This window comes from Lagenorhynchus albirostris, chromosome 13 (genome assembly GCF_949774975.1).
Source record: "Lagenorhynchus albirostris chromosome 13, mLagAlb1.1, whole genome shotgun sequence".
NCBI classification, from domain to species: Eukaryota; Metazoa; Chordata; class Mammalia; order Artiodactyla; family Delphinidae; genus Lagenorhynchus; species Lagenorhynchus albirostris.
This window is the reverse complement of record NC_083107.1, coordinates 11,334,333-11,361,899: the sequence shown is the minus strand read 5'-3', so window position 1 is coordinate 11,361,899 and position 27,567 is coordinate 11,334,333. Positions and strand designations below refer to the sequence as shown.

General features: G+C 42.7%; 1 protein-coding gene across 1 annotated transcript in view; it reads right to left on the bottom strand.

Moving 5' to 3' along the window:
• MERTK (MER proto-oncogene, tyrosine kinase) overlaps window positions 1-27,567 on the bottom strand; it is a 113,849-nt gene that overhangs the window by 14,047 nt on the left and 72,235 nt on the right. Inside the window, exons 9-15 of the mRNA XM_060168986.1 lie at window positions 19,483-19,636; window positions 15,727-15,880; window positions 12,632-12,717; window positions 10,796-10,891; window positions 10,003-10,083; window positions 4,701-4,793; window positions 3,060-3,178 (exon numbers count right to left, since the gene is read on the bottom strand). Of these exons, the coding sequence (XP_060024969.1) occupies window positions 3,060-3,178; window positions 4,701-4,793; window positions 10,003-10,083; window positions 10,796-10,891; window positions 12,632-12,717; window positions 15,727-15,880; window positions 19,483-19,636 (783 nt within the window). The remainder of the gene's footprint in view (window positions 1-3,059; window positions 3,179-4,700; window positions 4,794-10,002; window positions 10,084-10,795; window positions 10,892-12,631; window positions 12,718-15,726; window positions 15,881-19,482; window positions 19,637-27,567) is intronic.

The following is a 27,567-nucleotide window of genomic DNA, read 5'->3' as shown; positions in this document are numbered from 1 at the left end:
CTCTCAAAACTCAACAAGAAAACCAACAACCCAATTAAAAAATAAACAAAAGACTTTAACAGACACTCACCAAAGAGGATATAAAGATGGTAAATAAACACAAGATGCTCAACATCATTAATCATTAGGGAAATGCAAATAAATTTCATGATAAGCTATCACTATACACCTATCAGAGCAGCTAAAAACAAAACAAAACAAAAAACTACAGATAATACCAAGTGCTAACAAGAATGCAGAGCAACTGAATTTCTCATACCTTCCTGGTGGAAATGTAAAATGGTTCAGCCATTCTGGAAAGTAGTTTAGCAGTTTACTATAAAGATAAACACACATTTTCCATGTGACCTAGCATCCCATTCATGGGTATTTAGCCTAGAGAAATGAAAAGTTATGTTCACTCAAAAACCTGTATGTGAATTTTTATAGCAACTCAAAACCATCATAGGTCCTTCAATAGGCAAATGGAAAAAGCAAACTGTGATACAGCCATACAATAGAAGCCTTCACAGCAATAAAAAGAGCAATGAACTACTGACACATGCAACTTGGATGGCTTCCAAAGGCGTAATACTGAGTGAAGGAGGCCAGTCTCAAAGAATTACAAACTATATAATTCCATTTATACGGCATTCTCTAAAAGACAAACTGTAGTGATGGAGAACAGATCAGTGGTTGCCAGGGGTTAGCCAAGTGGGCAAGGTGTAACTATAAAGGGGTAGTAGCAGGAGGAGGAGTTTTTGGTGATGGAACTGTTCTGTATCCTGATTGTAACGGTAGTATATGAATCTATACATGCATTATAATTTATATAACTATAAACCAAAAAGGGAAAAAAGTCATTTTTTTCTGTATGATAATTAAAAAAAAATTTTTTTTTTAAAGCAGAGGTCTTCTTAGAAGCCCATATGATTTAAATTTATTTATTTATTTACTTTGGCTGTGTTGGGTCTTGGTTTCTGTGCGAGGGCTTTCTCTACTTGTGGCAAGCGGGGGCCACTCTTCATCGCGGTGCTCAGGCCTCTCACTGTCACGGCCTCTCTTGTTGCGGAGCACAGGCTCCAGACGCGCAGGGTCAGTAGTTGTGGCTCACGGGCCCAGCTGCTCCGCGGCATGTGGGATCTTCCCGGACCAGGGCTCGAACCCGTGTCCCCTGCATCGGCAGGCAGATTCTCAACCACTGTGCCACCAGGGAAGCCCTTAAAGTATTTTTATAAAGGATATAAATGGCCTATTTCTCTTCTACAAAGATTCGAGAAAGACATCCAATCTGAGGCTCACTACACTTGCACAGGGGTCCAGAAAAGGGAGGAGAGTTAAGCTTCACAAGATGCATGATTGCTGGTCATCAAACAAACCTGTGTATTTTTATTGTTTTTACTACAGAAATCACTCTGTGAAATATGAAATCCCCCCCTTCAAATTATTAGAAAAATCATACAATATACCAGGAAATTAAATGTAGGCAAAATCACTCATCAACATGAAGTGAAATCCATTCAAGGGGATGCCTTGCAGCCATTCACAGACATCTGTCTGGAGGCGGCCCTGTCGGGCAGGGGCACCCACGGGATGGGGCAGAGAAGAACTAAAGGCATGGGGTCTGCAGCCAGTTCTGCCTCCACCACTGCTGCTTCATACCTCGGTTTCCTCACCTGAGATTCTATTCGTAACTACTCATTATGGTGGCGGTGCCACTGATATACGCGAAACACAGGCTGGCCTCTGGCAAACATTTGAGAGACGTTAGCCCCTGTTGTTGGCCTACAGACAGATGTGTACATACTGAGCCCCTGCCTGTGAAACACACAGATGTGGAATCAACGGTTGCGACGTGAACGTCCAAGGATGCCAGTGTTGGGAGTTATGGGTAATATTTTCTTCTTCTCCAGGCTTCTTATCATGTTGCTGTCTGTTTCTTGGGGGACGGGGAAGAGAAGGAAAGCACTCAGCCATGCTGAGTCCCCTACTTTGGATTAGGCCCTTCACCTCTTTGGAGGAGCCCCAGTGACTTTGTAATTGCTCTGTGATGTGGCTACAATTTCCTGTCTCTGGTTAGTATTTGTGCTGGTGAAAGACTTAAAGAAGCCGTGAACAAAACAGGTGTGAGCACAGGACCATGGGGGTAGCTAAAAAAAGGAAGGGGCTCACTTTCCCGTTTAGGTCCCTTACGCCGTCCCTGGAAAGAACAGAACAAGTACAAGAAAAAGGAAAGCAAAAATCTCCTGGCCTGTTCGTAACACACAGGCATAAACTACCAACAGGGGCAGCCAGACACAGGGAAGAAGGCTCTAGAAAATGTGCCCCCTAAATTGGGTCTCAAGTTTTATGTTTTTTTTCAACTGCCTCACCGTATTATAAATAAATGGCCGTTCCTACAGGTTCACCTGTCTCTTGGGATGAGGACCTTCCCCATGAAGCTCCCCAGGCACCATCTTATTACTACTATCTCATCACGACTCTTTCCACCACCTGTGACCGGTGGGCGAGGTGTTTCAGTCTAAGAGCTCGTTTCCATTTGGTGTCTCTGCTCTGTGGGGCTTCAGGGCAGGGTTTGCCCTGTGGGGTCAGTGTTCCTCTCAGGGGCACCTTGGAAGGCAGGCAGGCTGGCCCACCAATTCCCAACACACTTTCTGATTCTGAGGACAGAGCGGGTCGGGATAAAGAGAAACATGGACCCCCTCAGGGTCTCTGAAAAACAACTCAATGCAACTTCTCCCTGAAAACTGAGATGGCTCCGGCATTCAGGAATTTCAGAGTGAACAATCTAAAAAGAGGAGACTTTCAAGGAAAGAGACCACCCTGACAGCACGAGGGGCGCCCTCTGCTCCACTCCCAGCCTGCTTCTCCCTCACATAAAACAGGAATAATGAAATCTATGGGCAGGCCGGTTATGAGGACCACATTTCAACCCCCAGGGTGCACAGCGAGCACGGAACAGAGGCCAATGTCCCCTCCTTCCCTCCTTCATTTTCTAGGTTAGATGCTGGTGTTGTCCAGGCCCTGTCACGGGAGCCCCAAGCACTGTTCAGAGGCCACGCAACCGGGTGATTAATTACCTTTGGTCCCGTCTCCAATCGGGAATAGAGTAAATAGGTGTGCAGATCCCCGTATTTCATGAAGGGTAAAATTACCATGGGCCTGGGGATGCCTTGAGGGCTAATTTCTATACACACACCTGGAATTAAAAACAGAGAGTAAGTTACAAAGAGCCCTTGTTACCAGTGACCAGAAAAAGCACTGCAGGAGCGCTGGCCAAATTGAAAACATGTGCTCTCAAGTTCGCGGTTAAAAAAACAAAACAAAACCAAACCCTCACAACTCACGCTGTATTCTAGAATATGGAACACACACTGGGGCCACTTCTTGGTATTTCTTTTTCTTTCAGACTACTGCCAATCTTTGCATGAAAGCTCTCAAAAATTAATCGATACCAAGTACAGCCATCTATAAACCCATGGCGTTTCTGTTATACTGAGTCTAAGTGAGGGGTAGTGACTGCAGCAGAATTCAAGGGCAAACTAGTTTCATGTGATGGTTCAATACTTAAGCGTATGAAGAAGTCCCCTGCAACCGAATGCTTAAAACTATGGGAAGAATTCTGAGGGCCAATAGGTGAAATTCACATCTCTAAATGTTAACACATACATGGGGGGAAAAAAACATCATTTGTCATGGATGCTAGAATCAGAGCCTGTCTGTCACCTGAGATCAAGCTTACAATGCTCTTGCACATGGTGGCACAATTACAAAGCGCCACTGTTCTCAGAGTCCGCCGAAGTCAATAGTTACAAATGAGCAACAGTAGTTTCTTTGACATAACATCGTCTCCAAACATTAGTTTTCCCATCTCTCTGCAGTGTCCATCATAATAAACCTTTGAGAGTTCCCCAAAGAATTCAGCATTTATCAAGTCACAGGACAGCAAAAAAAAAAAAAAGTCAGCAGAATATTCAATTATTTTTAAGTCGCTCTTCCCTCCTGGAATAGTATCACACAGCAACCACTTGATACGGGCTCTCCATTTTGTGTTTTTTAGCAAACAGTGCCACAAAACCAAATTCTGCCCATTAAATCACTGACTCAAATCACTTGAATCGAGTGCCATGAAATTGTCAGTGCAGATCCCGAGAAATCAGTACTTGAAATATGTCAATAAATTGTTTCTCAAAGATGAGCCATGGAATTTGTCTACTTTTACAGCTTTACTCCACTAGCTTTTGGTTCACGGGTAAACTCAATCAATACAAATTACAGCATAACCAGCTTTCATGTGTTGTAACTGGGGTGACCGGGGGCTGTTTTAATCCACAATCACCTAGAACTCTGTGGACACTGAACAGTCCTGAGCCCACTGATGTCCAGGAAAATGCAGGCCTATTTTTACGACCAGCCTCAGAAAATATAACCATAAGAAGTCTTTTGGGTGAAAACGCCCTTATTTTTATTTTATTTTTTGCCACACTGTGCGGCTTGCAGGATCTTAGTTCCCTGACCAGGGATTGAACTCGGGCCCCCTGCAGTGGAAGCACCCAGTCCTAACCACTGGACCGCCGGGGAAGTCCCGAAAAACCCGATGTTATAAACAGCTTCGGAGTTACACAAGGTGTAAAATTTATCTGCCCCAGAGATGTTTCCTGTGGCCCAGAGTGGATCAGCTGAGCCCCTCTGGCCACCCAGTCCTATGTTTCTCTGAGTACCTAGGAGTCGGATGACATTTGGGTGGTTGAAGTCTTTCATGCACGCAGCCTCACTGAGAAACTCCTCAATCTCTCGCTGCGAAAAGTTGTCCACTAAAAGAAAAGACAGAAAATGTTAGGCACGAGTTATTTACTCAGAGAAGGGGAGGGGGCAATAGCAATTTTGTTCTTTAAAAGTAACATCAGGCAAAGGCAAAATGATAGCAACAGTAAACAGATGAGTGGTTGTCAGAGACTGGTGGGGGGAGGGATGAATAGACGGCATATGGGGGTTTTAGGAAGCTGAAACTTCTGTATGACCCTGGAATGGTGGACACAGGGCATTATGTATTTGTCAAAACCCACAGAACATACAACACAAGGGGAACCCTAATGTAACCTATGAGTTTCAGTTAATAATGTATCACTACGGGTTCATCAATTATTAAAAATGTACCATACCCATGCAAGATGTTAACAGGGGAGACCGTGTGAGGGGAGGGGGCATATGGGAACCCTCTACTTTCTGCCCAATTTTTTTTTTTTTTTTTTTCAGCTGAGCTGCAAGGCATACGGGATCTTAGTTCCTTGGCCAGGGGTCAAACCCATGCCCCCTGCACTGGAAGCCCCGAGTCTTAATTACTGGACTGCCAGGGAAGTCCCTGCCCAATTTTTCTATAAACCTAAAACTGCTCTAAAATGAAAGCATATTAGTTTAAAAAAACTAAAATCAAATCCAACTGATCTGTGGCAATGATTTTTGCCTTCAAAAAAGAAAGAACACATGCTTCTCTCTCTCACCACGTTTCTTGCAAGTCTGGTTGCCCAATCACGCTTTGTGAACTAGATACACTTTCATACCAAGTTTTTGCAATTAAGCCAATTTAAGAGAAACATTTAAAATTCTATATTATGGTAAGTGAAATAAGTCAGTCACATGAGGACAAATCCTGTATGATTCCGCTTTTATGAGGTATTTAGAGAAGTCAAATTCACAGAGACAGAAAGTAGAACGGTGGCTGCCAGAAGGAGGGGGCACGGGGGATGGAGGGTTGTTGTTTAATGGGTACGGAGTTACGGTTTTGCAAGGCGAAAAAGTCCTGGAGATGCATGGTGGTGATGGTTGCACAACAGTGTGAATGTACTGAATGTCCCTGAACTGTACACTTAAAAATGGTTAGGATGGTATATCTTATGTTATGTGTATTTCACCAGTTAAAATCAAACACAGAGCCAAGCATGCCTTAGGGAATCTGCTTTAACAGGGGGGAAGTGTTGATTGAAATTACATGTAAGAGCATGGAGTACAGCGTCTGTACCTCCTATGGGCTTAAGATATATTAACCTTCCTATCAAAGCAAATTTAAGCAAAAAAATTCTATAGACCTGCAAGATGTCTGCCAACTTTGCCCCAAACAACCAGGTGAAGTGGGCAACCCCCTCCCCCAGGGTCTAACCCCTCCAGGCAAACGTAGATGAGCCTGGGATTCAGAGGCCAGAGACTGGGCTTTTAATCTTTGATAATTAGCATGGATGCAATTCACATACAAGTTACTCTAACTAAGTTAAAGGATTGCAGAGCCAAGGCCAGAGAGGAAACAGGTTCCAGGCCCAGCTCCTTTTACTAGGGCCCCTAAACTTTCTACTCGGTCAATTGGGATAACTGATGGAAGGAGCCTTCCTAGGGACACACTGGGGGGTTAACAGAAAAATGAGAGAGGCAGGAAGGATGCTGACTGTGGCTTGATACCCAGACTCGGTTCCACACGGGTTCAGCTCCAGTAAGTACTCTAACTTCGGGTTTTCTCAGTCTATGGAGGAGATGACCCACACCTACCTCCTAGTTGTATTGATTTCCTGCTCCTGCTGTACTGACGAAATGTGGGAATAACTGCAGTGCCCTCTGGTACACAGTAAGAATTACATAAGTATTGGCCATTATTATGTATATAGAAAGCTTCCGTCTGACTTATTGGTTATTAGGGTTACTTTTTATATTTAAATTAAAACTTCAGCCTCCAATTCTGGTTAAGAAGTCTCAGTACATGCTTATAATCTAACTGATGCTTTAATGCCCAGTAAACAGTGGATTTAAATTTTAGGAAGAAACCAATTTTACTTTACCCCTTGATCAAAAATAATATTGACTATATCCAAGGGGTAAATGAGGAAGCAATATTAAGAGCATTAACAAACACAGCACCAAATAATTTTCCTCTGTATGAATGGTGAGGACAATTCAGGTGAATGGTATACGATCATGGTCAATTTCATGGGTGCCCAGCTGGCCACCTGAAGAACCGAACTTAGACGATCATGTGTCTCCAGGCCCTGGAGATGCTTCTTGGAGAAGGGCATGGGGGGACCCGTTATCATGTTCCGCCATTGCAGTCTGGTCAATCTATGGTGAGGAAAACTCTGGCCCGACCCTCCTTCTTTCTAGCTATTTGATTTGGACAAGTCACCACCTTTCTGAGCCTTCGTTTCCTTGTCTAGATGGACATGGGCACAGACTCTGAAAGGGCTCTAACTGGCATCTTGCCACTATTTTTGTCAACACTGTAATTCATTCTCCTCCATGCTGCAACCAAAGTGAACTTTCTAGAATGTAATAATATGCTCTTGTCCTCATTTGCTTAAGACTCTTAATAGCACTTTACTACTTGTGGGATGAAAACAGATTCTGTGTGATGACTTCTCAGGCCCCTCCTGACCCAGATGTAAGCACTCTTCCCAGCTCCCCTGGAGACTGCAGTTTATGATTATAGCTCTTGATATGCCTTTAACCAAAGAATATTTCTCCTCTCTCTGGGAATCTTACCTTCCAGGCAGTGCACAGCCTCCTGCAGGCCATACAACCACCCTCAAGTGAGGAAGTGAACCCACCAAGCCAAGTCAGACCAACCCCTGGGGTCAGATGCTGCTACCAGCTCAGTCCTGCCTTGGAAATTCATGCTTTACTTTGGAATCATTATCTCTACTAAGTGATGACAGAGGGGGAGGGAGAGAGTAAAAATAACAAATGTTACTGCCTTGAGTGTGCTGGGGCTCAGGGTGGGCCACCCCAAAATATGTCACGATGGCATATTGATTACTTTGAATTACAGTTACTTAGGAAATGGCCAGTGCAAGGGGGACACTCTGACACTCTAACACTCCTTTCTGTCTTCCTGAAAGCAGGAAATAACTCTCTCATGTGAAGGATGAAGGACACCCTTATTGCCAGAGAGAGGGAATTCTGGCTGAAGAAGCCTGTATAAACAAACCTTGTTAGTTCTTTCTTTCTTTCTTTTCTAACATCTTTATTGGAGTATAATGGCTTTACAATGGTGTGTTAGTTTCTGCTTTATAACAAAGTGAGTTAGCTACACATATACATATATCCCCACATCTCCTCCCTCTTGAGCCTCCCTCCCACCCTCCCTTTCCCACCCCTCTAGGTGGTCACAAAGCCCTGAGCTGAGCTCCCTGTGCTATGCAGCTGCTTCCCACTACCTATCTATTTCACATTTGGTAGTGTCTATATGTCCATGCCACTCTCTCACTTCATCCCAGCTTACCCTTCCCCCTCCCCGTGTCCTCAAGTCCACTCTCTACGTCTGCGTCTTTATTCCTGTCCTGCCCCTAGGTTCTTCAGGACCATTTTTTTTTCTTAGATTCCATATATATGTGTTAGCATACGGTATTTTTCTCTTTCTGACTTACTTCACTCTATATGACAGACTCTAGGTCCATCCACCTCACTACAAATAACTCAGTTTCGTTTCTTTTTATGGCTGAGTAATATCCCATTGTATATATGTGCCACATCTTCTTTATCCATTCATCTGTCGATGGACACTTAGGCTGTTTCCATGTCCTGGCTATTGTAAACAGAGCTGCAATGAACACTGTGGTACATGACTCTTTTTGAATTATGGTTTTCTCAGGGTATATGCCCAGTAGTGGGATTGCTGGGTCGTATGGTAGTTCTATTTTCAGTTTTTTTTTTTTTTTTGGCGTACATGGGCCTCTCCCGTTGTGGAGCACAGGCTCCGGATGCACAGGCTCAGCGGCTATGGCTCACGGGCCCAGCCGCTCCGCGGCATGTGGGATCTTCCCAGACCAAGGCCCGAACCCGTGTCCCCTGCATCGACAGGCGGACTCTCAACCACTGCGCCACCAGGGAAGCCCCTATTTTCAGTTTTTTAAGGAACCTCCATACTGTTCTCCATAGTGGCTGTATCAATTTACATTCCCACCAACAGTGCAAGAGGGTTCCCTTTTCTCCACACCTTCTCCCTTGTTAGTTCTTTAAATTGACTACCCCAAGCCCAAACTTTGAGCTTTGCTTTGATTCTTCATTTATTGAGCACCTAAAACCCACGTTTCTTTGTCCTGTCAATTCCTCACAAATTTACTATTTCTTTGTCTAAAACATATAAAAGCTGCCTCTTCGGCCACTTCATAGGTCCCATTTCTATGACATTTCCTGCACATGAATTAAAACTTATTTCTTTTTCTCCTGTTAATCTGTCTTGTGTCAATGTTATTAGGCCAGCCACAAGAACTTAAAAGGGGTGGAGGGGGAAATTTCCCCCTCCCTGACAAGTGTAAAGAGTATATAATATTCTGAATCACTTTGCTGTACATCTGAAACATTGTAAACCAACTATACTTCAATAATAAATAAATACATAAACAAATACATAAATAAATAAAACCAAACATTAAAAAAAAAAAGAGGGCTTCCCTGGTGGCGCAGTGGTTGAGAGTCTGCCTGCCGATGCAGGGGACATGGGTTCGAGCCCTGGTCTGGGAAGATCCCACATGCCACGGAGCAACTGGGCCCGTGAGCCACAGTTACTAAGCCTGCGCGTCTGGAGCCTGTGCTCCACAACAAGAGAGGCCGCAATAGTGAGAGGCCCATGTACCGCGATGAAGAGTGGCCCCCGCTTGCCACAACTAGAGAAAGCCCTCGCACAGAAACAAAGACCCAACACAGCCATAAATAAATACGTAAATAAATTAAAAAAAAAAAAAAGCACCATCAGAGCTTCAGACCCCTCCCCCAAACAGACAAGCCCTGAATTAGTGTTTCCTCATGTTCAGTTTGGGAAAAAAAAAAAAAAAAATATATATATATAAAAAATGCAGGTATGAAGAGCTCATTACAGTAACTTTCCATCTGTGACCTTAACAGTGCTCTGGATGGCCTTCTGACCCATTGGTGACCGAGACCATGACACATGAACTCCATCATTCATCACTGGCCTGATGAAGCACCGGATACTGAAGCAGCTGCCCACCCCTAGAAGAATGGGTTTCATCAGGGTTAACTCACACTTCATGGTTTTCACGGCCACCTTCTGAGAGGTCCCATCCTGCTGATTAAGATTTCCTTCCACGACAGACCCAAACTCTCCTGTGAAGTAAAACAACATCTATATTGACCTTGTGCAAAATCTCTCTTGCCCACAGAAATGCAATAGCACTGTAGCTGCTGTTTTCACGGGGCTCCATTGTGACCCCAACACAGCAGCTGGCCAGGTCACCCACACTGGTAAACCCAGGGCACAGGCCATGGCCTAGCCTCCTGCTTGTCACAAGCTTGGTTGGCTCAGACTTAGCTCAGCTCATCACTTTATTAAGCATCATAACTGATTCAAGAAACTTACAAGACAACATGGAAATTGTTACTGACATGCATCAAGTACAAACTCTTAATACCATTATCATTTATGCTAAGACCATTTTGACAAATAAGTATTTTCACCTCTGTTCCTATTTAATTAGGAAGGTGACAAGAATAGTAAACTTAAGAACTAGAGGAATAAATTGAAAGTATATAGGAAGCCGACCCATGAATTGCATTGCATTTTAATGAAGAGAGGAAATGAATATTTTTCGAGAGCCTACCGTGTTTGTTAGGCTCTGCAGAGGCCTTTTTCATAGGCCAAATGTGAGTTTCAAAAATCACTATTTCCTTTGTCATTTTAAAAGTTATAAGACAGAACTATTTGTATTATAACTTCAAGTCACAAAAATGGTATTTTATTTAATAAATATATATTTTTGCAAATGACTGTGAACTGTTTACCTTCTTACTCATATTTTAAAAGAATGAAACTGCTTACCTTCACCCAGAATTTTTCCAAGAATTAGAAGGTTCCTGTCAATCACGACATCCTCTAGTTTATTTTGCAGTTCCTCACTGACTCCCAAGCTATGTACTGTAAAAGGAGTCACAGAACATACATGACCTGTCAGTACGCTTCCTTTCATCTGAATATAATTAAAATTGTATATAAAGTCCTATAAAAAAGTTAAACATTTTTCTCATTTTATATCCGTAGCTCTCCCCGCAAAATGCCAGTAGTAAAATATCACACTTAATCGTACTTAATGATTAAACTGAGTCAAATGAATGTTTCAGGGCAAAATTAATCCTGCAGGATTATAACAATCAGAACCGTATTTCTCTTCCCGTTGGGCGGTAGCAGCATGCTGGCACTCCGATGCACGCAGGGGACCTTTGCCCTTGACTCTAAAGGAGTGAGGAAGCTAAGTCCATATTCTTTCTTTTCTTTTTTTTTTAATTTTTAAGTATTTATTTATAAATTTATGTGGCCGCGCTGGGTCTTAGTTGCAGTACGCGGGATCTTAGTTGCCGCCTGAGGGATCTTCGTTGCGTCACGCGGGATCTAGTTCCCTGACCGGGGATCAAACCCGGGCCCCCTGCATTGAGAGCTCGGAGTCTTAACCACTGGACCACCAGGGCGGTCCCCAGTCAATATTCTTTCTAGTGGAGCATTTACTAGTATACCCCTAAGTGTGGGATACAAAAAAAGTCATCAGGACACCTCCCCTGCCCTCCCATGCCAGGGAAGGTGGCACAGAACCCACAGGAAACATGTGGAGAACAAGGTACAGTTGGTTTTACATATGGTATATAGAACCTCATTATAATGACATAGAAAGTGCTAAATTGAATACTTGGTGGGGGACTGAAGGTTAAGATTTTCTATGAGGTGTAGATATGCAGCACAGACAATCAGTGTTATCAATAAAGGCTGTTAACCAGGAGAGGGAGACCAAGTCAATAGCCATTGGGCAAATGATTCAGTTCGTGCCATAGTTGGGGAACGAGCAAGACTTAGAAATAAAAAAAAAACGTGATCATTACAAAGGACACATTAGCTTTTAGTGAAAAAATTTTACCCAAATAGTGCTTCCATCAAGGAAAGAAATTGGTCTAAATGACAGATTTTTTAAAATGCAAGAATAGACATCTAAAAGGCAAAACTTCTAGATTAGAGAAGTAATAACATCCTACATCAAATGAGTTTTTGTTTCATAGTAACCTGCCTTCCATCACCCTTATATTTATTTGTTGTTGTTTGTTTTGTTTTTTGGCAAACATCCTGAAGCTTGAATTTGATAATATTCACACACTTCCAACACTGTTGCTGAAATTATTCAAGAACACAGCTATCTGTCTATTCCCATTCTTTGAAACTAAAAGAGTTCCCGCTCTGATTCAGCAAAGCTCAAACCATAACTGTCACAAAGTATGCTAGCAAATTGTTCCCTGACTTGGTTGTCAGGAAAAAACAGGAAATGAGCTCAAGATTATGACAGTTGCTTTGCTGTTTCCTTTAAATCCCTCTGCCCACATCTTCTCCTCTCACCCTGAGAGTTCCTTCTTCCCTCCATGTTTCATGGCATCGGGAGTCCTTAACCCCGGTCACTTCACCGTGGGTCCAGCTCCAGATTTCCAGGAAACTGGCCAGTAGGGAAGCCCAGGGCCATGTCTGACTCTCTACTTGTTGGTTTCCAGAGACATTTTGCATATTAAAGATAAGACATTCTTCGACTCCTTTGGCTTTTGTTAGAAATCTATCAATTTGTAGTTTTCTTTGCTCTCAACCATTTTAACTTTTGCCAAAACAGAGAAATGAGAGTCAACTTACAGGTGAGTTCAATGGCTCGCCGACAGAAGGACTTCTTTGCTATGTAACTGACAACCAATTCTGAATCCTCCTCTGTGAAGGCGCTCCTGGGTGAATGAGAACAGACATCTCACACAAGCAGCAGAAGGCTACCCAGGTTGGGGCTGGTTCCACAAGATGCTACTAAGCTTCTGCCTGTTAAAAGGGCTCTTCTAGTACAAAGACCTTTCTCACTGGGAGAAATAGGCTTCTTTCCTTAGATCCATTTCAGGCTTACCTGGCAATATCAAACAACCCTGTCTAGGAACCATCAAGAGCTGAGAACAACTGATAAGCTCCCAACGGCCAAAGCTGCAACAGTTTGAGCAACACGATAGTCGTATTGGATTATAACCCAAAGTATAAGATGAATATTCATGAGTCCAGACTGATAATACACACACACGCATGTGTGTGTATATGTGTATAAATAAATAAAATGGGGGAAAGAGAGAAGTCTCCTGCGCAGAAGAATTCCAAATATTTTATATAGATACTCTGTCTTTAAGAGATGGGGGTAGCGTTAACTCCTTACCCTGTAAGTGTGAGCTCCATATACGGACTTGCTTCCTAAGAGTCCAGTATAAAAAGGGAGAAAAAATAACTATGGTAGAGAAATCAGGCCGACACCACCTCAGCCAGGTGATCAGGATTAACATCAACCGTGATAAATCATGTTGACAGTGTGTATCCTCCATGTAATGGGATGAAGATAGCACTCTACCTCTGTAGTCTTCCACTCGATAACCTGTAACCCCAGTCTAATCATGAGCAGAACATCACACAAATTCCAAGAGAGGGCATCCTACAAAACACCTGAGCAGTACTCCCGGAAACTATCAAGTTCAACAAAAACAAGGAAAGGCTGGGAAACTGCCATGGCCAAGAGGAGCCTAAGGAGACATGATGACAAAATGTAATGTGGTGTCCTGGACAGGCCTCTGGGAAAGAAAAGGGATATTAGGCAAAAACAAAGGAAATCTGAATAAAGTATGGACTTTGTTAATGACAATGTATTGATATTGTTTGACTGATTGTAGCAAATATACTGTCCTAACATAAAATGTTAATAACAGGGGACCCTGGATGTGATGTATATGGAAAGTCTCTGTACTACCTTCTCAATTTTTCTGTAAATTTAAAACTTTTTTCTGAAAAATAAAACCTATTTTAAAAAATCCATTTAGTCACTGTTTTAGACTAATTGGTGGAAAGTACTATGAATTCATGAGTCTAAATTATAGACTTAACCTCACGTTATCTTGCATATATAGATTATTTTAAAAGAGAGAACACATTTAAAAAATAATACATTTGTATACAAAGTAAAGAATTTGGAAGGATTTATGCCAAAATAGCAACTGAGACCAGGTATAAACCCTGGAGTTACAGGTGGGTTTCACTTTCTACTTTCAACTATTCTATATAAATTGATTTTTAAAAAAAACTAGAAGAATGTTACTTTTATAAGTGGAAAATAAAGGTATTTTCATTAAAAAATGAACAAATGAAAGGTGCTTGTACAAAATGAACAAATGAAGAGGGTGTTGCAGTGAAGACCCAGGGAAACTGACTTCAGTATAAAATAATGTATAAAATAACCTGTGATCAACTTCTCACTTGTTTTCCGCTTCTGCTCAGCTTAATGGTTCTTGGAGATAATTTTATTTCTAAATATTTGAAACAGTACTGGAATCTTATTAATATATCTGCTGTACTTTGCAGCCCCACTTTTTGGTAAGTTTGAAAACATTCAACATTAAACTTCTCCAAATTATTACAGCTAGGGCTGAATCAGATAGTATCTAAGATCTATTTTGGTGGTAAGCTTCTGGGTTCTGTGGAACCATGAGTTAATGGAGGACTAGCTGATAAGAATGTTTTCACACGGAGCATTTTCTTCTGCATTTCTTAACTGCTAGACTATAAGCTACATGTGGGCAGCCCCATGCTTGTCTTGTTCATCTCTCTACATCCAACCCCTAGAACAGGTTCTGTTTTTTGAACATTCCTTCCTTTCTCCACAGATCTGAAATGCAATCTTCATTGTGTATTCTATTCCCACACACATATGGGCACCCTGTGATGTCCATACACTGAGTTCTCACCAATACCTCGCTGTTCTAATCATTTAACATGTTTTTATACCTAGTAGGATTAGCCCTCTCCACCCAAACTTTTGTGTTTTTCAAAACTGTCTTGGCTGTCTCTGCTCATTTACTCTTCAAGGTAAATTTTCTTTCTTTCTTTCTTTCTTTTTTTTTTTTAAAGATTTTTTTTGAGGTGGACCTTTTTTAAAGTCTTTATTGAATTTGTTACAACATTGCTTCTGTTTTATGTTCTGGCGTTTTGGCCATGAGGCATATGGGATCCTAGCTCCCTGACCAGGGATCGAACCTGCACCCCCTGCATTAAACCCACACCCCCTGCATTGGAAGGCAAAGTCTCAACCACCGGACTGCCAGGGAAGTCCCTCAGGTAAATTTTCAAATCAGCTTTTATCAACAATCCTGCAGCAATTTAGATGGTGATTATATTGAATTTATGGTTAACTTGGGGAAAAATGATCTCTTGACAAAACTGAGCCTTCCCATCTATGAACATGGTACACATCTTTCCATTTATTTGCGTTGTCTTCTGCAATGTCAGTAAAGTTTAATAAGTTTTTCCACAAAGCTCTTGTACATATATTTGGTTTCTTCTTAGGAACCTTATAGTTCTCGTGCTATTGTGGATGGGATGTCATTCTAGCACTTTGACTTTAATGTATTTTAAAACCAGAATCAAAATATTTTCACAACATTTAATGTCCTAAAAAATATTAAGTTTCCCCTTAAAGGCAAACAAGAAAGGAGGAAAGCAAGAAGAGACTTTGGAAGAAGTACAAAGCTTTCACTATTGCCTGCCTTTGTGGCACTGGCCTAAGTAAGGAAGCTGCCTCCCCCCCCCCCCCGGGGTGTGCATAATACAGGGACCCAGCTGGGTACTGGAGCTGGGCCAGCAGAAGAGGCATTAACGCTCGGCAGAGCAACTTCATCGATACCACTGAGCGAAACATTGTAAACTGAGAAACTTACCCAAACTTTGTCTCCTGGAATCTTTTCCTGATGGCCAGAGATATATATAAAGTCAACCCGATCAAAACAAATCCACAAAAACAGCCAAGGATGATGAGCACAGGATCTTTGTTGCCAGGTGCTGGGGTTGACGAGGGGGCAAAGTTGACCCAACCTGGTAAAACACCAATAGACTCAATTCAAAACATCTCTTTGGGATTCGGGGTAGCTGATTTACAGTATTGGGGAACTCTCTTCATGTCAGTTATGAATGTATAAGCAATTGAAAAAATAGTAAAACTAGTATTTAACTGGTACGCTCTAATTTAAAACACTGGAAATATTGAGAATCAAAATGCTTTATTTCTTTGTTAAAAAAAGTATCAAGAGTAGTTTGAACACTGCTTGCCAGCTTCTAGCCACATAGCTTAGGATATAGAGAGAATGTATTTTCCATGCCCTGACAAATGTCATACTCCTTTCCAAGTCTGGATCAGCTTCCAATGTTTTATCCTTTGCGCTTTCAGTGTCGTAAAATACCTCTGTGAGTTCCTTTAATGTTGTGATGAGAAGGCAGAGACTTTGAGTTGCTGCTGAGGCATTTTCTTTTATTTTATTAAAAAATATTTATTTATTTATCTATTTACTTATTTGGCTGTGTCAGGTCTTAGTTGCGGCACGTGGGATCTTTTGTTGTGGCGCATGGGCTCTTTGTTGTGGCGTGCAGGCTTCTCTCTAGTTGTGGCGTGCACGGTCCAGAGTGCGCGGCCTCAGTAGTTGCAGTGCGCGGGCTCTCTAGCTGTGGCGCGCAGGCTCACTTTCCCCTCGGCATGTGGGATCTTAGTTCCCCAACCAGGGATCGAACCTGCGTCCCCTGCGTTGGAAGGCGGATTCTTAACCACTGGACCGCCAGGGAAGTCCCTGCTGAGGCACTGTACAGTATGACAACCCTGCTTACAACCCAGTATGACAATTCAGAGTCTGGGCATTTTGATGAGGATCTGAGCTTAGGAGTCCTGCTGCAAGTTCCTGCTTTGCTTTTCCAGGGGCACCTTTTAAAATAACCATTTAGAGTTGAGCCCCTGAAAAGTTAAGTACAGGCGTTTTCTATCCCCTCTCTACCGCCTGCTCTGACGTGGGATGAAGGACCACCCTTGCCCTGGCTCTCCCACCTCCTCACCCCACACCCGCATCTGGGATCTGTAATAGATCTTGTGACTCTGCTTCCTTTGTGTGGGTGTATTGAAACTGCACAATCAAAATGACCCCAGGGTTTTCACTTCCCCAAAGTGGCAGCTCAGATGCTGAGGGAACTATCTACCCACCCCATGGGGGTGGTGTGCGCTCCTCATTCAGTGGGCCATAATCTGCATATTCTCAATTCAGTACATCAGCTTCGGGGCCCCTGACACACAGGTGAAGACTGTGGCCAGTGTAACTCCCTCTGGGACATCTTTCTCCTTTTCAGCACAACCAGTTCACTCATGTGGGTAAGTCCACCTTCACCGAGTTCCCTGGCTGCACATCTCATGGACCAAATGGCAGCAGCGTCAACATGCCCACAGTCAACTACTTCTTTTGTAATTCCACACACATTCAATTCAAATTCCACTTCCAACACTATCCCTTTTTCTTTCTTCTCTACATTTTCATCTTTGTTCACCAGCTCCGTCTCTCAATTATCTGCTTCTGTGAAATGTCATGTGGGTTCGCTCCTGCGAGACAAGGAAGTAACACAGCTCTATGCCTGTTAGATGCATGTGAACCGAATAAGGAAAGCACGGTGATCAACCACAGACAGACTTTGAAAGAAGTGACCCAGCTGGTCACCACCAAGATGCCCCTGTTATTTATGGAGTGATCTGTGCACTGAAGAGCTGGCGGTGAAGTTTATACAATGACTCACAGTTAATATGTGCTGTCACCTTAAATTAGAACCCATATTGTTGGGGAACAGGTGTGATGCAACTAAACTGTGGTAACTGAAATGTATGCAGACAGGAACCATGCAAAACCAGACTGCCAGAACAGCAAAGCTTTTTACAGTTTTGGACAGTTTATTATGAATGAAGATGAAAGCTCTGTCATCTTAAACCCTGACTTTTTTTTAAAAAATGGAAGAACAGGACTTCCCTGGCAGTCCAGTGGTTAAGACTCTGTGCTTCCACTGCAGAGGCCGTGGGTTTGATCCCTGGTCAGGGAACTAAGATCCTAGATCCCACATGCCACAAGGTGCGGGGAAAAAACAAATGAAGTATAGTTGATTTACAATGCTGTGTTAGTTTCTGGTGTACAGCAAAGTGATTCAGTTATATGTCTGTGTGTGTGTGTGTGTGTGTGTGTGTGTGTGTGTGTGTGTATATTATATATATAATATATATATTCTTTTTCATATTCTTTTCCATTATGGTTTGTTACAATATATTGAATATAGTTCCCTGGGCTACACAGTAGGACCTAATTGTTTATCTATTTTATATGTACTAGTTTGTATTTGCTAATCCCAAACTCCTAATTTATCCCTCCCCCACCCCCTTTCCCCTTTGGTAACCATAAGTTTGTTTTCTATGTCTGTGTTAAACTCTGATTTTTAACCTGTGCCTCTAGAATCAGAATCTCATTGTCCCTGAATTTCTGCCAGGTAGGTATGCCTTGTGTCCCCAACACCTGTTACTAATGTTCCCTCGGGACTGGGCTTATGGGCTGTAGGAGCTGAATTATGGATCCAATTTGGCACTAAAAGGGAGAACATACTTGAGGGTCACTGGGACAGACATAGGGGGACTCAACGGTCTGTTCCCAAGTCCTGTCTGCTACGGCTACAAAGGCTATATATTTGGCAAGAACTTGTAAATGCACGAATCATACCCATATAGATGTCTGCGTAGAGTTTATGGTAGCAGTTCATTAGCAAACAACCTAGGGCAGGTCAGAGTCAGAACGAAGGCGGCTGCCCTGGTCTACAGAAGCAAACACAGCATTTGGGCCACTTGGGGCACCACGGGGTCACCTTGCTTAAGGCCACTCCAAAAACAAGCAGAAACCAGAACGCAGGGATGGGCATCTAGCTGAGCGAGCCCAGAGCCATGTAAAGATGGCTTCTATAGGAAACGCTTCTTGTTCTGTACCAATGAATCACAAAGCATGTTACCTAAGGTTTGAATGGCTAATAACTGAGCAACCTGCGCCGCTTAAAGCAAACAAAGAAATGGTGCCAATCATAGAAAGCTGAGGGTTAGCCACATTGCCTACCCAAACTTCAGTCATGTGGTATGGATGCATTTAAACAAATTCAATACTATATATAAAATAGCTAACTAATAAGGACCTACCGTATAGCACAGGGAACTCTACTCAATGCTCTGTAATGAGCTATGTGGGAAAAGAATCTAAAAAAGAGTGGATATATGTACATGTGTAACTGACTGACCTTGCTGTACACCTGAAGCTAACACAACATTGTAAATCAGTTATACTCTAATAAAAGTTAAAAGCAAAACCAAAAAACCTAAATTCATTAAGTCCAGTCAAATTCTGGGTTCTGAAAGGGATGAATCTTCCTAGGAAGTTATTACACTGGAGAGTAATAGTCGTGGGAAGACTCAAGGGTACCGACAGCTCTGTGATCAGCGATCAACTACCCTCATCGCTGCGAAATTTCCTTTTGGTCTTTACGTTTCATTCTTAAACAAGCCGTCCAGGCCACAGGCTACTCTCTAGCCACCTGTGTGTTGCCCGGACTGATGTTCCGTCAGTCAGTCGGGCACCAGCGCTCACCGTGTGCGGGGATAAATATTTTCACTGGGTCACTGAAGGGCCCGACTCCCCCTCTGGTGACGGCTGCAATCCTCACGGTGCACGAGGCGTTGTGGACTTGAACAGAAAGCCGAGCGAGACTGTCGTTCTGGCCGACTTCTTCTGAGAGCTCTTTCTGGGGACAGAGAGGAAAGGAAAGGAAAGGAGATACTGAGGCACCAGGGGCCTTGTCGCCTGAGGGAAGTTCTTCCGAGGGAAGCTGCCCCACCCACGTCCCAGGGGCAGCGGCTGTGTTCCCACAGCATCCCTTCCTTCACTCAGGCCACAGCCAAGGGAGCCAATAGGCGGGCAGTGATGCAGGACAGGCTGGCAGCATCCTCAGGTCTTGGGGATCTGGGCCTACTAGGGTCGTGCGAACATGGTACTTAGAGAGGTCAGTGAAGAAACCTCTGGAAGAAAGGGAATATGTGGCAGATGCACCCGAAGGCAAAAGCAAGACTGTCTCCTCGACACTCCCGCCCTCAGAACCCCCAGAGAACACTGCCCAGGAGCTGCACTGAACCTTGACATTGACCCCCTGCCAGCTTCCCTGAACCAGCACAAGTGGGCTCGTGTTCCTTGCAATTCTAAGAGTGGTGACTACAGTCTACATTTAGAAGGGCACTGACACTTTTTCTTCCAGCGACAAACACACAACGTGCTCCATTTTCAAAAATCTGGCTTTACTTATTTTGTTTTAAAGCCATGGCTGCACAACTTGACCCATTAAAACATGGGGGATGGGGGAGATTTTTGAAAAAATAACCAGGGGAAAAAATACTTTCCCCTTTGGTTCCAAACCTTGACTATCATGGTGTTCTCTGGTGCGGGAAACTAAGTTTGCGTTTGGGATTGGCTTTTCAAATAGGAACCACAGGGTTGGTGAAGGCTGAAATGTAGCACTAGGAACATGTCTTTAATTCTGAATTAGGGAGATTTGTTTTCACAGAGAGATATCACACATGGAGCACAGATATCATGGATCAGCAATGGATAGCAGGGGCCTGGTGTGGGTGGTAACTTCCTCCCCCAGTCACTCATGCTGGTCACTTCTCCCAATGGCGCTGGGTGGAACCAGGTCAGCCCTTATGGACAGGGCAGTCCCATCACTCATGACCAGTGGGGACACCTGGGTCAGCCACCTGGAGACTGTTTATAATCTAAACAGGCAGTGACCATCAGGACCTAGAAACGTCCCCAGACAAGGGACGAAAGGGAAAACTATGGTCTTAATTTTTTTTTTTTTTTGGTTTTTTGACCCCATCGGACTCAGTGCCTAAAAGATTTGCCACAGATTTTTTGTTAATTAGGTAGACAAATTAGTCATTTTTTCTGATATATCAAAAAGCATTTTCTGTATGGCTAACCCAGTTTTGATTGTGTGTTAGTTGGTCATTCTCTGTATAATCTGGGAAGAACAGAAAATCATCAAGTAGAGTAACTTCATTGTCAAAGCCCTCACAGTCATGGGACCGTGACGGGCAGCTGAGAAATAGTGCATATACCCCACAGCTTAAAACCTAACAGCTCTTCAAAGTACAAAAGACTTCATGCCTGACAAGGAACGTGGGGCCTGCTCCTGGTGTCACACATTTTGTCTGCAAAGATTCAAACACGATACCTTGTTTATGAGAAAAACTGTCTTAAAATAAGGGGACACACATGGTTTTGAAAGAACTCAATCCCAAGAAGAAGAGAAATCCTAACAAAACCAACATTAGCCTTTTGGAAATGAACATACAAGCAGTTGATAACACCTATTCCCATAGGGCCTATAACTCCCTATGAAAACCCAGAGGAGTTACTTTTTAATTTCCACCTCCTACTCTTTGAGTTAATAAAGGTAAGGAGTTAATTTGTGAAGTGCTTGAAACAGTGCCTGACCCAGAGCAAAGGTTATCCAAGAGTCACAATGGCCACCATCACAGTTGGCATTATCCTGAATCTTTTTTAAATTTAATTAGCTAATTAATTTAACAAAATTATTTATTTATTTTTGGCTGTGTTGGGTCTTCGTTGCTGCGTGCGGGCGTTCTCTAGTTGCGGGGAGCGGGGGCTACTCCTCGTTGCAGTGCGCGGGCTTCTCATTGCGTTGGCTTCTCTTGTTGCGAGCACGGGCTCTAGGCGCACGGGCTTCAGTAGTTGTGGCACATGGGCTCAGTAGTTGTGGCTCACGGGCTCTAGAGCACAGGCTCAGTAGTTGTGGCGCAGGGGCTTAGTTGCTCCGTGGCACGTGGGATCTTCCCAGACCGGGGATCAAACCCGTGTCTCCTGGTTAAGGTGGATTCTTAACCACTGCGCCACCAGGGAAGTCCTATCCTGAATCTTGAAGCAGGGAAATGATGCCAGCCACCGCTCACTGGGAATCCATTTTGGAAATACATAAAAAATCATCCCACTTTAGGGGTGGAATTGTAATCAATGTTGAAGTAGTGATTAGAAAGATAAATGATAAACACTTAGTGTAGGTGTCCAACTTTCTCCAAGAATATCCTTAAATAGTAATCTCAAATATAATTTAAACGTGATTTCCAATGTTAAAAACTGATGTAATTTATTCATACTGTTTTGATGCCAAATACGTAAAGAAAGGTGTGAGCACATCCATATCCCCAAGTATTTTAGTTTTGATCTTGAAAGGTGGCAGAGGTCCTTCTAATTTCAGACAGCTGTAGGAGCCCCCCGCTCACCCCCGTGTGTTATCTCTCTTGCTGTCAGGGTGCAGACCGCCGAAGGAGGGGTCATCTCATTGGCACAATGTGGTCTGGCCACAAGACACAGGTCATGGGTCAGCTGCACATTTCTCATTTAGTGAGCTTTCAATTTCACCAACACAGGCCCATATCTCTAAGAACTCAAAACCTAAAGGCATTGTCAGGTAATGAAATCAGTTTGACTACAGCTTTACTTACACAGAAAACATACGGACCTTGCCTGTTGGGGAAAGTAATAGCACATCTTTGGAAACACAGTTTCTTTCTTCTCATTGTGTGGCTTCAGTGTTGGTCAGGGCAATTAGATATTTGTTTTCACTTATCAAAAAGACCTTAATATCTTCAACTCTGTAAGAATTCACAACCCCATAATCTGTAACTGTAATTAAAAATATAGGTAATTCCCTGGTGGTCCAGTGGTTGGGATCTGCGCTTTCACTGTCGAGGGCCTGGGTTCAATCCCTCATTGGTGAACTAAGATCCTGCAGCCATGCAGCACAGCCAAAAAGAAAAGAGAATATGGCCCATTTCAAAATTACTCAGGGGGAGACTGGTTCAAGACGGTGGAGGAGAAGAACGTACTCCCACGCCCTCTTGCGAGAGCACTAGAATCACAACTAACTGCTGAACCATCATCAACAGGAAGACACTGGAACTCACCAAAAAAGATACCCCACATCCAAAGACAAAGGAGAAGCCGCAATGAGATGGTAGGAGGGGCACAATCACAATAAAATCAAATCCCATAACCGCTGGATGGGTGACTCACAGATTGGAGAACACTTATACCACAGAAGTCCACCCACTGGAGTGAAGGTTCTGAGCCCCATGTCAGGCTTCCCAACCTGGGGGTCTGGCAACAGGAGGAGGAATTCCTAGAGAATCAGACTTTGAAGGCTAGCGGAATTTGACTGCAGGACTTAGGACGGGGGGAAACAGAGACTCCAATCTTGGAGGGCACACACAAAGCAGTGTGCACACCAGGACCCAGGGGGAAGGAGCAGTGACCCCAGGGGAGACTGAACCAGACCTACCTGCTAGTGCCGGAGGGTCTCCTGCAGAGGCGGGGGGTGGCTGTGGCTCACCACGGGGACAAGGACACCGGCAGCAGAAGTTCTGGGAAGTACTCCTTGGCATGAGCCCTCCCGGAGTCTGCCATTAGCCCCACCAAAGAGCCTGTAGCCTCCAGTGCTGGGCCACCTCAGGCCAAACAACCAACAGGGAGGGAACTCAGCCCCACCCATCAGAAGACAAGCAGATTAAAGTTTCACTGAGCTCTGCCCACCAGAGCAACACCCAGCGATACCCACCACCAGTCCCTCCCATCAGGAAGCTTGCACAAGTCTCTTCGATAGCCTCACCCACCAGAGGACAGACAGCAAAAGCAAGAAGAACTACAGTCCTGCAGCCTGTAGAATGAAAACCACATTCACAGAAAGATAGACAAAATGAAAAGGCAGAGGACTATGTACCGGATGAAGGAACAAGATAAAACCCCAGAAAAACAACTAAATCAAGTCAACCTTCCAGAAAAAGAATTCAAAATAATGATAGTGAAGATGATCTGGGACCTTGGAAAAAGGATGGAGGCAAAAATCGAGAAGATGCAAGAAATGTTTAACAAAGACCTAGAAGAATTAAAGAACAAACAAACAGAGATGAACAGTACAATAACTGAAATGAATAATACACTAGAAGGAATCAGTAGCAGAATAACTGAGGCAGAAGAACTGATAAGTGACCTGGAAGACAGAATGGTGGAATTCACTGCCGTGGAACAGAATAAAGAAAAAAGAATGAAAAGAAATGAAGATAGCCTAAGAGACCTCTGGGACAACATTAAACACACCAACGTTCACATTATAGGGGTCCCAGAAGGAGGAGAGAGAGAGAAAATATTTGAAGAGATTATAGTCAAAAACTTCCTTAACATGGGAAAGGAAACAGTCACCGAAGTCCAGGAAGCACAGAGAGTCCCAGGCAGGATAAACCCAAACAGAAACACAATGAGACACACAGTAATCAAACTGACAAAAATTAAAGACAAAGAAAAAATATTAAAAGCAACAAGGGAAAAAGGACAAGTAACATACAAGGAAACTCCCATAATATTAACAGCTGATTTCTCAGCAGAAACTCTACTAGCCAGAAGGCAGTGGCACGATATATTTAAAGTGATGAAAGGGAAGAACCTACAACCAAGATTACTCTACCAGGCAAGGATGTCATTCAGATTTGACAGAGAAATCAAAAGCTTTACAGACAAGCAAAAGCTAAGAGAATTCAGCACCATCAAACCAGCTCTACAACAAATGCTAAACGAAGTTCTCTAAGTGGGAAACACAAGAGAAGAAAAGGACCTACAAAAAGCAAACCCAAAACAATTAAGGAAATAGTAATAGGAACATACATATCGATAATTACCTTAAATGTGAATGGATGAAATACTCCAACCAAAACATACAGGCTTGCTGAATGGATACAAAAACAAGACCCATATATATGCTGTCTACACGAGACCCACTTCAGACCTAGGCACACATACAGACTGAAAGTGAAGGGATGGAGAAAGATATTCCATGCAAATGGAAATCAAAAGAAAGCTGGAGTAGCAATACTCATATCAAATAAAATAGACTTTAAAATAAAGAACGTTACAAGAGACAAGGAAGGGGTTTCCCTGGTGGTGCAGTGGTTAAGAATCCGCCTGCCAACGCAGGGGACACAGGTTCGAGCCCTGGTCCGGGAAGATCCCACAAGCCACGGAGCAACTAAGCCCGGGCGCCACAACTACTGAGCCTGCACTCTAGAGCCCGTGAGCCACAACTACTGAGCCTGTGCACCACAACTACTGAAGCCCGCATACCCAGAGTCTGTGCTCCGCAAGAAGAGAAGCCACTGCACTGAGAAGCCCGTGCACCGCAACGAAGAGTAGCCCCTGCTCGCCACAACAAGAGAAAGCCCGCGCACTACAATGAAGACCCAATGCAGCCAAAAATAAAATAAATAAATTAAAAAAAAAAGACAAGGAAGAACACTACGTAAAGATCAAGGGATCAATCCTACAAGATATAACAATTATAAATATATATGTACCCAACATAGGAGCACCTCAATACATAAGGCAAATGCCAACAGCTATAAAAGAGGAAATCAACAGTAACACAGTAATAGTGGGGGAACTTAACAGCTCACTTACACCAATGGACAGATCATCCAGACAGAAAATTAATAAGGAAACACAAGCTTTAAATGACACAATAGACCAGAGAGATTTAATTGATATTTATAGGACATTCCATCCAAAAGCAGCAGAATACACTTTCTTCTCAAGTGCACATGGAACATTCTCCAGGACTGATCACATCCTGGGCCACAAATCAAGCCTCGGTAAATTTAAGGAAATTGAAATCACATCAAGCATCTTTTCTGACCACAATGCTATGAGATTAGAAATCAATTACAGGGGAAAAAAATGTAAAAAACAAACACATGGAGGCTAAACAATACGTTACTAACTAACCGCAAGATCACTGAAGAAATCAAAGAGGAAATCAAAAAATACCTAGAGAGAAATGACAATGAAAACACGATGATCCAAAACCTATGGGATGCAGCAAAAGCAGTTCTAACAGGGAAGTTTACAGCAATACAATCCTACCTCAAGAAATAAGAAAAATCTCAAATAAACAATCTAACCTTACACCTAAAGGAACTAGAGGAAGAAGAAAAAACAAAACCCAAAGTTAGTAGAAGGTAAGAAATCATAAAGATCAGAGGAGAAATAAATGAAATAGAAACAAAGAAAACAATAGCAAAGATCAATAAAACTAAAAGCTGGTTCTTTGAGAAGATAAACAAAATTGATAAACCATTAGCCAGACTCTTCAAGAAAAAGAGGGAGAGGACTCAAATCAATAAAATTAGACATGAAAAAGAAGTTACAACAGACACCGCAGAAATACAAAGCATCATAAGAGACTACTACAAGCAACACTCTGCCAATAAAATGGACAACCTGGAAGAAACGGACAAATTCTTAGAAAGGTATAACTTTCCAAGACTGAACCGGGAAGAAATAGAACATACGAACAGACCAATCACAAGTAATTACGTTGAAAATGTGATTAAAAATCTCCCAACAAACAAAAGTCCAGGACCAGATGGCTTCACAGGTGAATTCTATCAAACATTTAGAGAAGAGCTAACACACATCCTTCTCAAGCTCTTCCAAAAAGTTGCAGAGGAAGGAACATTCCCAAACTCATTCTATGAGGCCACCATCACCCTGATACCAAAAGCAGACAAAGATACCACCAAAAAAAGAAAATTACAGACCAATATCACTGATGAATATAGATGCAAAAATCCTCAACAAAATACTAGCAAACAGAATCCAACAACACATTAAAAGGATCATACACCATGATCAAGTGGGATTTATCCCAGGGATGCAAGGATTCTTCAATATACGCAAATCAATCAATGTGATACACCATATTAACAAATTGAAGCATAAAAACCATATGATCATCTCAATAGATGCAGAAAAAGCTTTTGACAAAAGTCAACACCGATTTATGATAAAAACTCTCCAGAAAGTGGGCATAGAGGGGACCTACCTCAACATAATAAAGGCCATATATGACAAACCCACAGCAAACATCATTCTCAATGGTGAAAAACTGAAAGCAATTACTCTACGATTAGGAACGCAAGAGGGAAGACATATGGGAACATATGTTTATGTATGACTGATTCACTTTGTTATAAAGCAGAAACTAACACAGCATTGTAAAGCAATTATACCCCAATAAAGATGTTAAAAAAAAAAAAGATTAGGAACAAGACAAGGATGTCCACTCTCGCCACTATTATTCAACATAGTTTTGGAAGTCCTAGCCATGGCATTCAGAGAAGAAAAAGAAATAAAAGGAATACAAATTGGAAAAGAAGAAGTAAAACTGTCACTGTTTGCAGATGACATGATACTATACATAGAGAATCCTAAAGATGCCACCAGAAAACTACTAGAGCTAATCAATGAATTTGGTAAAGTAGCAGGATACAAAATTAATGCACAGAAATCTCTTGCATTCCTCTACACTAACAACAAAAGATCAGAAAGAGAAATTAAGGAAACAATCTCCTTCACCATTGCAAGAAAAAGAATAAAGTACCTAGGAATAAACCTACCTAAGGAGGTAAAGGACCCGTACTCAGGAAACTATAAGACACTGATGAAAGAAATCAGAGATGACAGAAACAGATGGAGAGATATACCATGTTCTTGGATTGGAAGAATCAATATTGTGAAGATAACTACACTACCCAAAGCAATCTACAGATTCAA